Below are 17654 nucleotides of genomic sequence, written 5' to 3' on the forward strand. Positions count from 1 at the left end.
GGGTCAGTACAGTCTATGATACGGTGGGTCGGTACAGTCTATGGTACGGTGGGTCGGTAAAAACTATGGTACGGTGGGTCAGTACAGTCTATGATACGGTGGGTCGGTACAGTCTATGGTACGGTGAGTCGGTACAGTCTATGGATACGGTGGGTCGGTACAGTCTATGGATACGGTGGGTCGGTAAAAACTATGGTACGGTGGGTCAGTAAAGACTATGGTATGGTGGGTCAGTACAGTCTATGGAACGGTGAGTCGGTAAAAACTATGGTACGGTGGGTCAGTACTGTCTATGGTATGGTGGGTCAGTGCAGTCTATGGTACGGTGGGTCGGTACAGTCTATGGTACGGTGGGTCGATACAGTCTATGGTATGGTGGGTCGGTACAGTATATGGTACGGTGGGTCGGTACAGTCTATGGTACAGTGGGTCGGTACAGTCTATGGTATGGTGGGTCGGTACAGTCTATGGTACGGTGGGTCGGTACAGTCTATGGTATGGTGGGTCGGTACAGTCTATGGTACGGTGGGTCGGTACAGTCTATGGTATGGTGGGTTGGTACAGTCTATGGTACGGTGGGTTGGTACAGTCTCTGATACGGTGGGTCAGTACAGTCTATGGTATTGTGGGTCGGTACAGTCTATGGTACGGTGGGTCAGTACAGTCTATGGTACGGTGGGTTGGTACAGTCTATGGTATGGTGGGTCGGTACAGTCTATAGTACGGTGGGTTGGTACAGTCTATGATATGGTGGGTCGGTACAGTCTATGGTACGGTGGGTCGGTACAGTCTCTGATACGGTGGGTCGGTACAGTCTCTGATACGGTGGGTTGGTACAGTCTATGATACGGTGGGTCAGTACAGTCTATGGTACGGTGAGTCGGTAAAAACTATGGTACAGTGGGTCAGTACAGTCTATGGTATGGTGGGTCGGTACAGTCTATGGTACGGTGGGTTGGTACAGTCTATGGTATGGTGGGTTGGTACAGTCTATGGTACGGTGGGTCAGTACAGTCTATGGTACGGTGGGTCGGTACAGTCTATGGTACGGTGGGTCGGTACAGTCTATGGTACGGTGGGTCGGTACAGTCAATGGTACGGTGGGTTGGTACAGTCTCTGATACGGTGGGTCACTCAGTCTATGGTATGGTGGGTCGGTACAGTCTATGGTAAGGTGGGTCAGTACTGTCTATGGTACGGTGAGTCGGTAAAAACTATGGTACGGTGGGTCGGTACAGTCTCTGATACGGTGGGTTGGTACAGTCTATGATACGGTGGGTCGGTACAGTCTATGGTACGGTGGGTCAGTACAGTCTATGGTACGGTGGGTCGGTAAAAACTATGGTACGGTGGGTCGATACAGTCTATGGTACGGTGGGTCAGTACAGTCTATGGTACGGTGAGTCGGTAAAAACTATGGTACGGTGGGTCGGTACAGTCTATGGTACGGTGGGTCAGTACAGTCTATGGTACGGTGGGTCGTTACAGTCTATGGTACGGTGTGTCCGTACAGTCTATGATACGGTGGGTCGGTACAGTCTATGGTACGGTGGGTCGGTACAGTCTATGGTACGGTGGGTCAGTACAGTCTATGGTACGGTGGGTCGGTACAGTCTATTTTACGGTGAGTCGGTAAAATCTATGGTACGGTGGGTCAGTACAGTCTATGATACGGTGGGTCGGTACAGCGATAAGGTTGCTCCAAGAGCAGTGTCCCTTCTTTAACTGGAAATGAATGGGATCAGTAGTGCCTCTGTACAGCTTCTTCTACCCTAGTGCTCACAAATGGAAGAATGCTTGTGAAAGCGTTGCACCATAATGCAGCAATTTAAACAAAAAGAAAAACAGGAGCAAATAGAGTCGTGCCAGTGCCTGCAAGAAGGAATTGGTTTCATGTAGTGATGATAATGGACTCTCCAAAATCAGCAGTGAGTATTCAGAGAATACTTGCCGTGAAATAAATATTAGTGATTAATCAAAAGTTTGCGAAGCATGTTAATGAATATCCCACTGAACTGTGCAAGGGAGGCTCAATAAACATTAACGCTTTCTATCGTGCCAACTTATTTTTTTCCTTTAAATTTCAAATAGAAGTCATTCCTTGGATCCCATTGAGTAGGAAGAAGCAATGCAATAGGAATAACAGTCGGGGTCATCTCTCAGCTGGGAAGTCCATTAAAGCAAAGCATGTATGTGAGCTAATTTGGACCAGGATCTGTTCAATTGCCAGAAGCACAATTTGTGAGGTGATCCTTTGATGCTAAGCATAAATAGTTGGAATGAGTCTGTTGTACACCAACCCTTTTTCAAAACAAAATAATTCAAGGCAGTTAAAGTAACATGGTGGGATAAAAGCTTGCAAGTATGGACGAGCTGACTTGCTCCTCATGTAGATTGTCTAATGCAGTCATCCAGTGCCATGAATATGAATTTTCTGCTGTGACTCCCGATAAGTAATTAGAGATCATTAATTAACACTCCATGATCTACGGTTACAGCTGTTATTGCTGAATAAGACTTGTGAATTCCCCGCTGGGGTGAAATCATTTCACAACAGCTCTGACATATTAGTGAAACACAAGAGGCATATTTCATATTCAGCCTTGCCACGGGAAGGTCAAAGCCATTGGCTGCCTTGCTTTCCTGGTGCAGGCTGCTGAAGTGTGCAATCATAATGAACAGCAGATTCCTGTGCGAATCCAACCAGCTATTATTAAAAATTGGGAATGCTGTTTACTAAACTTAGCTGACATTTAGCAGGAGTAAACAGTAAATACATTCTCATTCTCACTTGGGTGCTTTGCGATTAGAAAATCAAAAACGATTAAAATACGACTGAATTGCACACCATTCTCAATTCAAGCCTTGTCCTTGTTATCTTCATTTGGTCAAAGTGCTGAAGGGAAACATTTAAGTGCAGAATATGGATTTTGAATAGTTGGGACAGATGATAGATTATTCGTATTACGTGAACATTCGACTCATTACTCTGAACCTAATGAAATAGTCATTGTACGAGCTCACAATCAGATGACGATTGGGGACAGACCCAGATCATTTCGAACATGAACCAACATTCTCCCCATCTGTTCACCTTTTCATTGACCTTCACAGACCGAATGTTCTACTCCCAGACATCCTTGAATATCCCAAAATGTTTATCCTTTTCATGGGATTGTATGTTTAGTTTTTGAAAATCTATCATTTTTTAGGTTTACTAGGAAATTGCCTGTGGCGCTGCCCACAGTCAGATGATGAATATGTATTTTTTTAAATATACAAACTAGAGATGGAGTTGGAGAGATACTTGAGAAACTCACTGCACAGCCCCACCTGGTGGCCAGAGCCGTGACTACATTATGGCAGTTGACATAGCAAACTGGGACATCCCGAGGTTGTAAATGTTATATAAATGCAAGTCTTTCTTTCTTTACCCTTGGAGTAAATACATGACCGAAGCTTCCATTAACCTCACTCGCCTGTAGGAGAAGATAGGAAAATGGGTTCCACATTAATGGGTTTCTTCTTCACATAAAGCGCACTCGGCAAGCCTGTTCGGGTTTTTGTACAAACAATGCAATAGTGAAGAAAAATCATATCAAACTTCACCGATGCCTCACAGCGCAGAAAATAAAATAGCAGGGGTAAAATGAAGTTTCTCGGACTGGAAAGATGTCACGAGGGGTGTTCCACAGAGGGCTGAGTTGGGGCCACTATTATTTACCCTGATTTGCAGTTAGAATTTGAGGGGACAATATTGGAAATGCTGACACCAAAACAGCGAGCATGACGAATTGTGCTGAAAATGGGGAAAAGGTACAAGAGGATGTGGTTTTGGCTAGGAAGATGGGCAGATAGGTGGCAGATGCAGTTCAATATAGACTACTATGAAGTAATATATTTTGGTAGTAAGATAGAGAAAGGGAGTGCACATTAAATGGTCGGATTTTAGAGGGAGCTTGGTATATGTAGATGCACAGGTCATTATAAGTGGCTGCACGAGTAGATTCCAGCCATAAGAAAACAAATAGAACCCTTGGTTTTGTTTCTAGTAGTGTAGAATGCAAAAACAAGAAGGTTTTTGTTGCACTACACAAGTTGGATCCAAGTAAGCTGTGTTACTGTGCACAGAGTTTAAGCACAAGAGGTCATATTTACAAACTGAGGACAGCAAAAGAAAATAGGAAAGGCACAAGGAACATTTTTATTAAAAAGATGGTAAGTATATCGAACAGATTCCCGGTGATCCATCATGTGAGTAAGTGAAGTTTGATTGGGAAATCTTATTCTGTCTGGTGAACCTATTGCCAATTTCTTTATGGAATTATTAGGACAGCCCATGTAAAAATATGTAAAAAGAGAACAAGAGTAAATGAAGACATCTTTCTTTTCCGAGAAGTACGTTAACATTAAAATGTATTTTGAACAAGCAACCAATACATGCATGGTACAAATAAACAGATGGTGTGGAATGACAGCAAATTATACACAGGCGATGCCAACCAGCCGCAGTTTGCAGAGATAATTACCTAAAATGAACTCTAATGCAGCAACAACGTGACACTTAAACAAGGCCTGTGACAAGATGTGTAATTACAGCAATAACCTTTTGAACCCGTCAAAGAAATTACTGAGATATCATTTTAGAGAAATCTGGGGGGGGGAAAAATGACCCTAAAGAGGACAAATCTCTCTAACCTCCGCAACAAGCAACAGCTCAAAAAGAAGGTCCAAGGACTGACAGACAGACTATAGATGGTCTGTGGCGTTTGAAAAGTAAGCTCCTGTGACCTGCTTTTATCTGGTGTAACTAGATGTCAATATCGTAGAATCACACAGCATAGAGGGGGGCCATTCAACCCATTGTGCTTATGCTGATCCTTTGAAAGAGCGATCCAATTAGTTCCACTCCACTGCTCTTTCCCCATAGCCATGGTATAAAAAAATGAATGTTAGACTCTGATAAACAGAGTGCTATTATTACATCCTAAAGTTGACGAGCAGTCACAAGTTGAATTTTACATGGAACAATGGCCACACACCCATGGTTAGGTTCAGGGGACTGAAGGAACAACAACAACAACAACTTGTATTTATATAGTACATTTAACATAGCAAAACATCCCAAGGCACTTCACATGAGTATTACAAAACAAAACATTTGACACTGAGCCAAATAAGAAGAGGTAACCAAAAGCTTGGTCAAAGAGGTATGTTTTAAGGAGCATCTTAAAGGAGGAAATCGAGGTAGAAAGGTGGAGAGGTTTAGGGAGGGAATTCCAGAGCTTGGGGCCTAGGCAACAGTAGGCACGGCCAACAATGGTTGAGCGATTATAATCAGGGATGCTCAGGAGGGCAGAATTAGCGGAGCGCAAACATCTCAGGGGTTGTGGGACTGGAGGAGATTACAGAGATAGGGAAGGGGACGGCCATGGAGGGATTTTAAAATATGGATGAGGAATTTAAAATCGAGGTGTTGCTTAACCAAGAGCCAATGTAGGTCAGCTAGCACAGGGGTGATGGGTAAGCAGGACTTGGTGCGAGTTAGGACATGGGCAGCCAAGTTTTGGATGACCTCAAGTTTACGAAGGATAGAACGTGGGAGGGCAGCCAGGAGTGCGTTGGAATAGTCAAGTCTAGAGATAACAAAGGCATGGATGAGGGCTTCAGCAGCAGAAGAGCTGAAACAGGAGTGAAGAAGGGAGCTGTTACGGAGGTAATGCCCCTATTTAAAAAAGGAGGCAGACAAAAAGCAGAAAACTATAGACCAGTTGGCCTAACATCTGTGGTTGGGAAAATGTTGGAGTCCATTATTAAAGAAGCAGTAGCAGGACATTTGGAAAAGCAAAATTTGGTCAGGCAGAGTCAGCATGGATTTATGAAGGGGAAGTCATGTTTGACAAATTTGCTGGAATTCTTTGAGGATGTAACGAACAGGGTAGATAAAGGGGAACCAGTGAATGTGGTGTATTTGGACTTCCAGAAGGCATTTGACAAGGTGCCACATAAAAGGTTACTGCACAAGATAAAAGTTCACGGAGTTGGGGGTAATATATTAGCATGGATAGAGGATTGGCTAACTAACAGAGAACAGAGAGTCGCGTTCATTCTCTGGTTGGCAACCAGTAACTAGTGGGTGCTGCAGGGATCAGTGCTGGGACCCCAACTATTTACAATCTATATTAACATCTTGGAAGAAGGGACTGAGTGTAACATAGCCAAGTTTGTTGACGATATAAAGTTGGGAGGAAAAGCAATGTGTAAGGACACAAAAATCTGCAAAAGGACATAGACAGGCTAAGTGAGTGGGCAAAAATTTGGCAGATGGAGTATAATGTTAGAAAGTGTGAGGTCATGCACTTTGGCAGAAAAAAATCAAAGAGCAAATTATTATTTAAATGGAGAAAGATTGCAAAGTGCCGCAATACAACGGGACCTGGGGGTACTTGTGCATGAAACACAAAAGGATAGTATGGAGGTACAGAAAGTGATCAGGAAGGCCAATGGTATCTTGGCCTTTATTGCAAAGGGGATGGAGTATAAAAGCAGGGAAGTCTTACTACAGCTATATAAGGTATTGGTGAGGCCACACCTGGAATACTGCATGCGGTATTAGTTTCCATATTTATGAAAGAATATACTTGCTTTGGAGGGAGTTCAGAGAAGGTTCACTAGGTTGATTCCGGGGATGAGGGGGTTGACTTATGAGGAAAGGTTGAGTAGGTTGGGCCTCTACTCATTGGAAATCAGAAGAATGAGAGGTGATCTTATCGAAACGTATAAGATTATGAGGGGGCTTGACAAGGTGGATCCAGAGGGAACGTTTCCACTGATGATAGAGACTAGAACTAGAGGGCATGATCTTAGAATAAGGGGCCGCCCATTTAAAACAGAGATGAGGAGAAATTTCTTCTCCCAGAGGGTTGTAAATCTGTGGACTTCGCTGCCTCAGAGAGCTGTGGAAGCTGGGACATTGAATAAATTTAAGACTGAAATAGACAGTTTTTTAAATGATAAGGGGATAAGGGGTTATGGGGAGCGGGCGGGGAAGTAGAGCTGAGTCCATGATCGGATCAGCCATGATCTTATTCAATGACAGAGCAGACTCGAGGATCCGTATGGACTACTCCTGTTCCTGTTTCTTATGTTCTTATGTTCTAGGTGGAAATAGGCGGTCTTAGTTATGAAGCGATATGAGGTTGGAAGCTCACAAATATGATGCCTAGGTTGTGAACAGTCTGGTTCAGCCTCAGACAGATGCGAGGGACAGGGATGGAGTTGGTGGTTAGGGAACGGAGTTTGTGGCGGGGACCGATGACAATGGTCTTCTAAATATTTAATTGGAGATGTATATCATTACTGAGAAAACCTTGCAAGAAGGTACAGAAGGCTTTCCTTTACATAGAATAGAATTTTACAGCACAGAAATAGGCCATTTGGCCCAGCAGATCCATGCCGGTGTTTATGCTCCACATGAGCCTCCTCCCACCCCTCTACACATCACCCTATCAGCAAATCCTGCTATTTATTTCCATTTTAATTTTTTTTTCAATTCTATCCCTTTAGAACTGAACCCAGTGCTTTGTTTGCATTTATTATATGGCCTTATTAACCTGCATCGCTACTTTTAGTGATTTGTGTATCTGTATTCCCAGATCCCTTCGCTCCTCTACCCGATCAAACCCTTTCAATATCTAGAAGGCTATTTCACAACTTTAAAAAAAAGGGGCACGCAGGTCTGGAATGAATGGTGATGGCGGGTTTTTGCGAAAGGGACTGTGCCTGTGCAATGGGGAGGTTTTACCTTTGCCCGTAGACAAGATGATCGGGGCAGGTGGGGTTTGATTGATAAATTTTGGTCTGTCTTTTAAACCTTTTCCCAATTTTTTTGTGAAATCATTAGAAGTGCATCCTATCACGTATTGACAGAGAACACTAGTAAATTTAGCCAGCATGTTCATTTTCTATAATAATAATGGTGTTACTATAAGAACATAAGAAATAGGAGCAGGAGTAGGCCATACGGCCCTCGAGCCATTCAATAAGATCATGGCAGATTTTCTACCTCAACTCCACTTTCCTGCCTTATTCCTATATCTCTTGATTACCTCCGTGTCCAAAAATCTATTGATCTCGTCTAGAATATACTCACCGACTGAGCATCCACAGCCCTCTGGGATAGAGAATTCCAAAGTTTCACAGCCCTTTGAGTGATGCGATTTCTCCTCATCTCAGTCCGAAATGGCCGACCCCTTATCCTGAGACTATGCTCCCTCGTTCTAGTCTCTTCAGCCAGGGGAAGCAGCTTTTCAGCATCTACCCTGTCACGCCCTCGAAGAGGGTTGAATTAATTCCAGCCACTATTTGGTGTCCAAAAATCTATTGATCTCTGTCTAGAATATACTCGCTGACTGAGCATCCACAGCCCTCTGGGATAGAGAATTCCAAAGTTTCACAACCCTTTGAGTGGTGCGACTTCTCCTTAGCTCCTCCAAAGATTCTTCTTCAATGATCCAATGCAATGAGTAAATAAACCACACGGTGTGCTGCTGAGTTACAGAAGAAGGTCCTACTTTTGGCCACCATTTTTAATCTGCCAAAATTCGCTGGACTCTGGGGAGGTACCATCGGATTGGAAAGCAACTACTGTAACGCCTCTGTTTAAAAAAGGGGGCAGACAAAAGGCAGGTAACTATAGGCCGGTTAGTTTAACATCTGTAGTGGGGAAAATGCTTGAAGCTATCATTAAGGAAGAAATAGCGGGACATCTAGATAGGAATAGTGCAATCAAGCAGACGCAGCATGTATTCATGAAGGGGAAATCATGTTTAACTAAATTACTGGAATTCCTTGAGGATATAACGAGCATGGTGGTTGAGGTGTACCGATGGATGTGGTGTATTTAGATTTCCAAAAGGCATTCGATAAGGTGCCACACAAAAGGTTACTGCAGAAGATAAAGGTACGTGGAGTCAGAGGAAATGTATCAGCATGGATAGAGAATTGGTAGTCTTACAGAAAGCAGAGAGTCGGGATAAATGGGTCCTTTTCGGGTTGGAAATCGGTGATGAGTGGTGTGCCACAGGGATCGGTGCTGGGACCACAACTGTTTACAATATACATAGATGACCTGGAAGAGGGGACAGAGTGTAGTGTAACAAAATTTGCAGATGACACAAAGATTAGTGAGAAAGCGGGTTGCATAGAGGACACAGAGAGGCTGCAAAGAGATTTAGATTGGTTAAGCGAATGGGCTAAGGTTTGGCAGATGGAATACAATGTCGGAAAATGTGAGGTCATCCACCTTGGAAAAAAAAAACAGTAAAAGGGAATATTATTTGAATGGGGAAAAATTACATGTCTCGGTGCAGAGGGACCTGGGGGTACTTGTGCATGAATCCCAAAAAGTTAGTTTGCAGGTGCAGCAGTTAATCAGGAAGGCGAATGGAATGTTGGCCTTCATTGCGAGAACTGTAATGCAACTGTACAGGATATTGGTGAGGCCGCACCTGGAGTACTGCGTGCAGTTTTGGTCACCTTACTTAAGGAAGGATATACTAGCTTTAAAGGGGGTACGGAGACGATTCACTAGGCTGATTCCGGAGATGAGGGAGTTACCTTACGATGATAGATTGAGTAGACTGGGTCTTTACTCGTTGGAGTTCAGAAGGATGAGGGGTGATCTTATAGAAACATTTAAAATAATGAAAGGGATAGACAAGATAGAGGCAGAGAGGTTGTTTCCACTGGTCGGGGAGACTAGAACTAGGGGGCACAGCCTCAAAATACGGGGGAGCCAATTTAAAACCGAGTTGAGAAGGAATTTCTTCTCCCAGAGGGTTGTGAATCTGTGGAATTTTCTGCCCAAGGAAGCAGTTGAGGCTAGCTCATTGAATGTATTCAAATCACAGATAGATTTTGAACCAATAAGGGAATTAAGGGTTACGGGGAGCGGGCGGGTAAGTGGAGCTAAGTCCACGGCCAGATCAGCCATGATCTTATTGATTGGCGGAGCAGGCTCGAGGGGCTAGATGGCCTACTCCTGTTCCTAATTCTTATGTTCTTATGTTATGTTCTTATGTTAACTGTTTCTGGCTGTTCTTGCTGAGGCGATATTGGATTTCTAAATCTTTGAAGCACATGTTGCATGACTCTGTGGGATCGTTCTCCAAAGTTAACCTCGACATTCGGTTGATCACCTGAAAATCAATGAGTACTCAGATATACAGACACTAATCAAAAGCACTTGCTGATCGAAAAGAATGCATACAGGTTCAGCGTTTGTGAAGAATCTTCGATCCTTGCAGATATCAGTAATTCAGAAAAAATACTGCTACAAATAGAGTGGCAATTGGTGATATTTGGCACAAGTGAGAAAGAGAAAGAACTAGTATTTAATTTGCACCTTTCAAGTCTGCAGGATGCCACAAAGTGCTTCATAGTATTACATAAAGCATACAGCGCAGAAACAGGCCATTGGGTCCAACCTATCCTTCTATCCTTTCTCCCTCATGTACTTACCTAGGCTGACATTCCAGTGTAGTACTGACGGGGCGCAGCACTGTCAGAGGCGCGTCTTTCAGATGAGATGTTAAAGCGAGGCCCTGTCTGCCCTCTCAGGTGGACGTAAAAGATCCCATGGTACTATTTTGAAGACGAGCTGGGGAGTTCTGCCCAGTGTCCTAGTCAATATTTATCGCTCAACCAAAATCACTAAAAACAGATTATCTGATCATTATCACATTGCTGTTTGTGGAACCTTGTTGTGCACAAATTGGCTGCCACATTTCCTCCATTACAACAGTGAGTACATTTCAAAAGTACTCCATTGGCTGTAAAGTGCTTTAGGATGAAATTCATTCCTTTTCTGTTATGTGTTGAGTTCACCAACTGAGCCATTTTTTTCCTACTTTTAATTTCATCTATGCTATTCGCCACAACTACTCCATGTGATAGCGAGTTCCACATTCTCACTATTCTGAGTAGAGAAATTTCTCCTGAATTCCTTACTGGATTTATTAGTACTATCTTACATTTATGGCCCCAAGTTTTGGTCTCTCTCTATCAGGCCACCTCTCAGTCTTCTCTTACCTGGAGAAAAGCTTGTTCAGTTTTTCCTGAAATTTGTAGTTTCTCATTCCTGATCATCCTTGTAATTTTTTTTTGCACTTTCTCCAGTGCATTTATGTCCTTTTTGTAATCTGGAGATTTTGAACAGCACTGTGGGAGTACTTTCACAACAGCGATTGCAGCGGTTCAAGAAGAATGTTCACCACCATCTTCTTATGGGTAACGAGAGATGCGCATTAAATACTGGCCTTGCCAGCGACGCCCACATCCTGACAATTAACGATAATGAAAGTGCTTTTGAAATATAAGATAGGTCAATGTGTTTGCTGTGTAAACGGTGCTATCTTGGAGTAATTGTGGTTACTGTCTGCAGGTGGGAGGTGCCACAAGTCGTGCAATGGCCGATGCTGGGGACCATCCGAGAATCAATGTCAGACCCGTGAGTATCTTTCGTAAAGCACAGGTTTTCCCAACAGTTTCACACAGTGGGTCTATAGCAATCACGTGCTGATGAACATGTGATCGCGAAAAGTGCAGATGCAAATACAGATCTTTTTTTACATAGAATCCACATCAAAAAACAGGACATTCAACCCAAGTGGTCTAAGCCTGTGTTTGTATGTCACATAATTGTAATGCTCTATTTTGAGGAGTTTTACTTTGTAATTCGCAATCTTTAGTTTTTCAGGCTCAATTGATTTAAGAACTGAACAAGAAGTGAGCACTAGGTGATGAGACAAATATTTTATGCATGTAGGAATTGAATGAATTACTTTTTTGAAGAGGCTGGGTCAATATAAACAAACTAAACATTCATTCAAATGTGAAGTGTATCTCAATAGATCTCTTTGGGTTGAAACTCCTCTGACACTGAGTGCCAGCTGTGGCTCAGTGGGCAGCACTCTCTAGGTAGGAGGAGCTAGGAGTGAGCAGATGCTGCTGATTACTGCAGGAGTTAGAATTAGTTTGTAAAAAGTTGGTGGTGTTTTTTTTTTAAATTCAGGGCGGGGCCTGAAGTGCCAGACCCCTCAGAAGATAATGCTCCCAGGATGAATTTAATCAGGGGAGAACATGTTTTGAGAAGGGAGAATAAAAGGTCCAAAGATTTGGGCCGGGACCCCAGGAGGTTTGAAAAAGAAAACATGGTGGTGGTTCACTGCCAGGATAAGGAGATACAAGCTTAAGATATCATCCAGGCAGTACATGAGGACTGCAGTGAGGAAAGTTACTTTGCTTGCCGACCAAAGCCGAATGTTGGATTCAAGGTGACAGTCAGTGGCCGAGAGGAGGTGGAAAGACTTGAAGGTTGGTGAGAAGTTCTTGAATCTATCTCTGCTGTATTCTGAAAAGGTAGTGGTCTCATTCTTAAACCTGCCCATTTATGTTGAGGACGATATGCTGATAAAAAGGTTGGAGTCATGGGACATTAAACTTTGCTCAGTAATAAAGAGGAGATACTATCCAGGAACGTGGGTAGATGATAGAACACATTATGTAAAGGTGCGGTTCCCAGAGGGGGTGAAGTCATTACCCTACAGCATGAAATTCAGGACAATGGAAGGAGTGCAGTACTTCTGGACACGACCACCTTGTAAGGAGCTTCCAGACCTGTGCTGTTATAACTGTGGCGAGTCTGGACATATTGTTTGGAACTGCAATGCAGAGAGCTGTGGGGTGTGTCACAAAGGCCCCACCTGCTGTGAATGTGAGGCAGAAGGAAGCCCCTTGAGCGACGAAGAGATGGGAGAAGGAGTAGGACGCATGAGTGGAGTGACCAGAAGAGTGGAGTAGATGGAGGACACAGCCGGCGAACGGAATGAGAAAAGAACGCAAGAAGAGGCAGAAAATTAAGGAGCAGAAAACAGGATGGAGATGGTGGAAAACATACCTAGTATGGTGGAAAAGGACAAAGTCAGTGGAGGACATCACGGGTCAAGGACAGAGTTGAGCCATAATATGGCTAACTCTCCCTAAAGAATCATGTGTCCTTGGGGGGAGCAGAGGCGGGTGCGTGGTAAGTGTAAGTATTCCAAAGACAGATGGGGAGTCAGACATCTTGGGCAGCAGGAGGGGGAAAGACAAGGAGAGGGTACAAGAGCCAGGAGCCTTAAAGGGGCAGCGGGATGGAAGTGGGGAGACTAAGACGCCAAAAAGGAGCAAGATGGATGGAGACGTGCCATTGTCCCAGAGAGAGAAGAAACGAGGAGCAAGGTGGAGGTGAGGCCAAAAGGTGTGACACTGTTGGAGAAACCATGATAGCATGAAGACTCTCGAAGGGAGATTCTGTATCTGACGGGGAACAGGGACGGGAGATTACAGAAGAACTCGAGAGTGAGGAGTCAGAGGGGGGTGGAGACATGGAATTAGGGAGTGGGTTAGCATTATGTGGAAAGGAGCAATGATTACATTAATCTCGATCAGTATGAAAGGACTGAGGGGAAGAAGAATTGCAGCAGTTGTTGCAGTGTTTTAAAGGCACTTAAGATTTTTACAGCTAAAGGTACAAATGGTGGAATTGAATTGTGATCTCTTTAATATCTGTGCACCGAATGACCATTACAGTGTGAGTTTTTTTCAGAGGTTATTCACAGATGTGGCAGAGGCAGAAAACCCTTGTATGTGGGAGATTTTAATATATTTTTTTTATCTCGAATGGACATTTTAGCACAGATGACCTTTAAGGATGATAACTCCAGAGGGATAGAAACATAGAAACATTGAAAATAGATGCAGGAGTAGGCCATTCAGCCCTTCGAGCCTGCACCACCATTCACTAAGATCATGGCTGATCATTCACCTCAGTACTCCTTTCCTGCTTTCTCTCCATACTCCTTGATCCCTTTAGCCGTAAGGGCCATTTCCAACTCCCTCTTGAATATATCCAATGAACTGGCATCAACAACTCTCTGCGGAAGAGAATTCCACAGGTTAACAGCTCTCTAAGTGAAGACGTTTCTCCTCATCTCGGTCCTAAATGGCCTACCCCTTATCATTAGACTGTGACCTCTGTTTCTGGACTCCCCCAACATCGGGAACATTCTTCCTGCATCTAACCTGTCCAGTCCCATCAGAATCTTATACGTTTCTATGAGATCCCCTCTCATTCTTCTAAACTCCAATGAATACAGGCCCAGTCGATCCAGTCTCTCCTCATATGTCAGTCCTGCCATCCCGGGCATCAGTCTGGTGAACCTTCGCTGCACTCCCTCAATAGCAAGAACGTCCTTCCTCAGATTAGGAGACCAAAACTGAACACAATATTCCAGGTGAGGCCTCACCAAGGTCCTGTACAGCTGCAGCAAGACCTCCCTGCTCCTATACTCAAATCCCCTAGCTGTGAAGGCCAACATGCCAGTGGCCTTCTTCACCCGCTGCTGTACCTGCATGCCAACCTTCAATGACTGATGTACCATGACACCCAGGTCTCATTGCACCTCTCCTTTTCCTAATCTTCCGCCATTCAGATAATATTCTGCCTTCATGTTTTTGCCACCAAAGTGGATTGTAAAAATGATGGCAAATTTAAATTTGAGGAACTTATGGAGGGATCTGAACCCCATAAAAAGTGAGTTCTCCAGAAGAGGTTGTGTGAATGATGTTTTAAAACAGAGCTGAATAGATTTTCTGTTAATGCGGAAAGGGTTAAGTTCTGAGGTGATGGAGATTTATTATAAAAAAGTATTTTTTAGTGACCACTTGGCTTTGGTTCTTAAAATTAGGTACAGAGTTAAGATCTGTCCAGGGGTGTGGATACCTGAATGAAATTGCTTATAAAGAAGGGATTTTAAATATAATAAAGAATGCTCGGAAGGTATCTTTATTCTTGAAAGAAAAAAGAGTTTGATGGGACAGTTTCAAACATGAGGTAAAAGATTTTTTCGGTACCTTATAGTGAAAGAAAGAGCAACAGCTAACCAGCATCAAGAAGAGAATAGAAACAAAAGGTTTGCAGATATCTGTAAAGCAGTTGACGGAGGGGATAAGGGAGCAGAGATGAAGTGGAAGGTTTTAAAAGGAAGAGTGGGAATTATTGCGAACTGAAAAATGCAAGGGGCAGTTCTCCATGTAAAGGCTAAAGATGCATTGGAGGGACAAAGATGCACTAGATATTTTCTGGAGCAAGTTGTGACAAAGGTAATCATTAATTGGAGAGTTGAAGGTTGGGAAAAAGATCATTAATGAAAGTGGAGAGATTATGGAGGCGGCTAGTAGTTTTTATCAAGAGTTATATACAAAAGAAGCTATTTCCAAATTCACGATGGAGAAGGTTAGTGCTTTTATTGAAGAGGGTTTAAAGGAGGATGAGAGAAGCATGTGTGACAAAGAAGTCGGATTAGCGGAAATAAAAGTAGCAATAAGTGGAATGAAAGAGGGGGAAAGTCCAGGGTCCGATTGATTAAGTGTGGAATTTTACAAATAATTTTTTGAGATCTTAAGTCCATTGGTCTTAGAAGTTTTTAAGGAGATTAAAATTGAGGGAAGCCTGGCCCCATCTATGAGTAGAGGTATCATAAGCTTAGCTTATAAAAATAAAGGCGATAGAAGAGATCTGAAGAATTGGAGGTCCATCACATTATTAAATCTTGGTGAGGGTTATGGCAAATTGTATGAAGGAGGTGATTCCGCAGATAGTTTCGCCCTCTCAGTACTATGGAGTCATAGGCTGGGACATCGCTGACTCTGTGGTCTTAATCCGAGATACGATAGAGCTCAAGGAAGAGAGTGGGAGGGAAGCTTCAAGCTTCAAGGGAAGATCAAGAGAAAGCCTTTGATAGAGTCTCTCATGAATTTTTATTGATGGTTTTGGAAGCATTTGGTTTCGGGAACAATTTCATTTAATGGATAAGGATTTTTTATTCAAACATATTTAGCTGTGTTAAATGTAATGGCTTTTTTATGCAAGTATTTTCCGATACAGAGGTCAGTGAGACAGGGTTGTCCCCTATACCCATTGTTGTACACATTGGTAGTAGAACCAATGATGCAATACGAACAAGGCGTAGTCGGGATTGCAGGTCCCCGTTCCGGGCAGGTGTCGGTGATACACCAATACGCAGGTGACACAACTTTAGCGTTGAGAGATGGGGAGTCAGTGAGGAAAGCTTGGGAGCAGTGGAGGAGTATTGTAGAGCTTCAGAGTGAATTATAGTAAGTCCCAATACCTGGTTGCGGGAAGGAGTTGGGGGGAGTACTTGGAGGAAAGCTCTTTTTAGGTGGTGGAGGTTTTGGAAGTTCTGGGGTTGCAAGAAGGATAGGAATGAAGTGGATCGATTAAATTGGGAACTGAAGATTATGAAAATTTAAAAGATTTGGGGAAAATGGAAAAGAAGGTGGTTGAAAGTGTAAGGAAGGATGTCAGTGGTGTCCTCCTGCTATCTAAACTATGACACTTATTGACGGTGGAGGATATTCCTGAGTGAGGAAATGTCCATCTGAGAAGTTTGCATGAGGTTTTTATGGGAAGGGAGACCAGCCTCGGTTGCTTACAATACCATCATTGGACAGCAAAATCAGGAAGGACTCAATTTCCCAGGTATTGATTTGAAGAAAAATCCTTTAGAATTAAATGGGTGGAGTGATTTCTTCAGAAGTCAAATACAAGTTTTTGGAAGAGCTGTTTTCAGCATTTAAAAAAAAATTAAGTGGGATGGGAGGACAAGGAATATTTTATTACAAGGAATATGTTTTTGAAATCGATTAAACCTCTCCCTCGGTTTTTTAAAGGGGTTGTAGAAACTAGGGCTCAATCTTTAAAATGTGTGCAGTTTATGCCCAAGAGTGCTGAGGAATTTTTAGAACAGCCCTTATTTTTGAACATTGCAGGAGAGGTATTATTTATAAAATCTGGTATTATATAGAAACATAGAAACATAGAAAATAGGTGCAGGAGCAGGCCATTCAGCCCTTCTAACCTGCACCGCCATTCAATGAGTTCATGGCTGAACATGAAACTTCAGTACCCCCTTCCTGCTTTCTCGCCATACCCCTTGATCCCCCGAGTAGTAAGGACTTCATCTAACTCCCTTTTGAATATATTTAGTGAATTGGCCTCAACTACTTTCTGTGGTAGAGAATTCCACAGGTTCACCACTCTCTGGGTGAAGAAGTTTCTCCTCATCTCGGTCCTAAATGGCTTACCCCTTATCCTTAGACTGTGACCCCTGGTTCTGGACTTCCCCAACATTGGGAACATTCTTCCTGCATCCAACCTGTCCAAACCCGTCAGAATTTTAAACGTTTCTATGAGGTCCCCTCTCACTCTTCTGAACTCCAGTGAATACAAGCCCAGTTGATCCAGTCTTTCTTGATAGGTCAGTCCCACCATCCCAGGAATCAGTCTGGTGAATCTTCGCTGCACTCCCTCAATAGCAAGAACGTCCTTCCTCAAGTTAGGAGACCAGAACTGTACACAATACTCCAGGTGTGGCCTCACCAAGGCCCTATACAACTGTAGCAACACCTCCTTGCCCCTGTACTCAAATCCCTTCGCTATGAAGGCCAACATGCCATTTGCTTTCTTAACCGCCTGCTGTACCTGCATGCCAACCTTCAATGACTGATGTACCATGACACCCAGGTCTCGC

At 43.3% G+C, this 17654-nt stretch overlaps 1 protein-coding gene across 1 annotated transcript in view; it reads left to right on the plus strand.

Annotated features, from left to right (window-relative positions):
• The window catches only part of LOC139255129 (receptor tyrosine-protein kinase erbB-4-like), a 1872364-nt gene that overhangs the window by 867284 nt on the left and 987426 nt on the right, over positions 1 to 17654 (plus strand). The window contains exon 5 of the mRNA XM_070873872.1: positions 11444 to 11509. Within this exon, the coding sequence (XP_070729973.1) occupies positions 11444 to 11509 (66 nt within the window). The remainder of the gene's footprint in view (positions 1 to 11443; positions 11510 to 17654) is intronic.

The sequence above is a fragment of the Pristiophorus japonicus genome, chromosome 3, assembly GCF_044704955.1.
Source record: "Pristiophorus japonicus isolate sPriJap1 chromosome 3, sPriJap1.hap1, whole genome shotgun sequence".
NCBI lineage: Eukaryota > Metazoa > Chordata > Chondrichthyes > Pristiophoridae > Pristiophorus > Pristiophorus japonicus.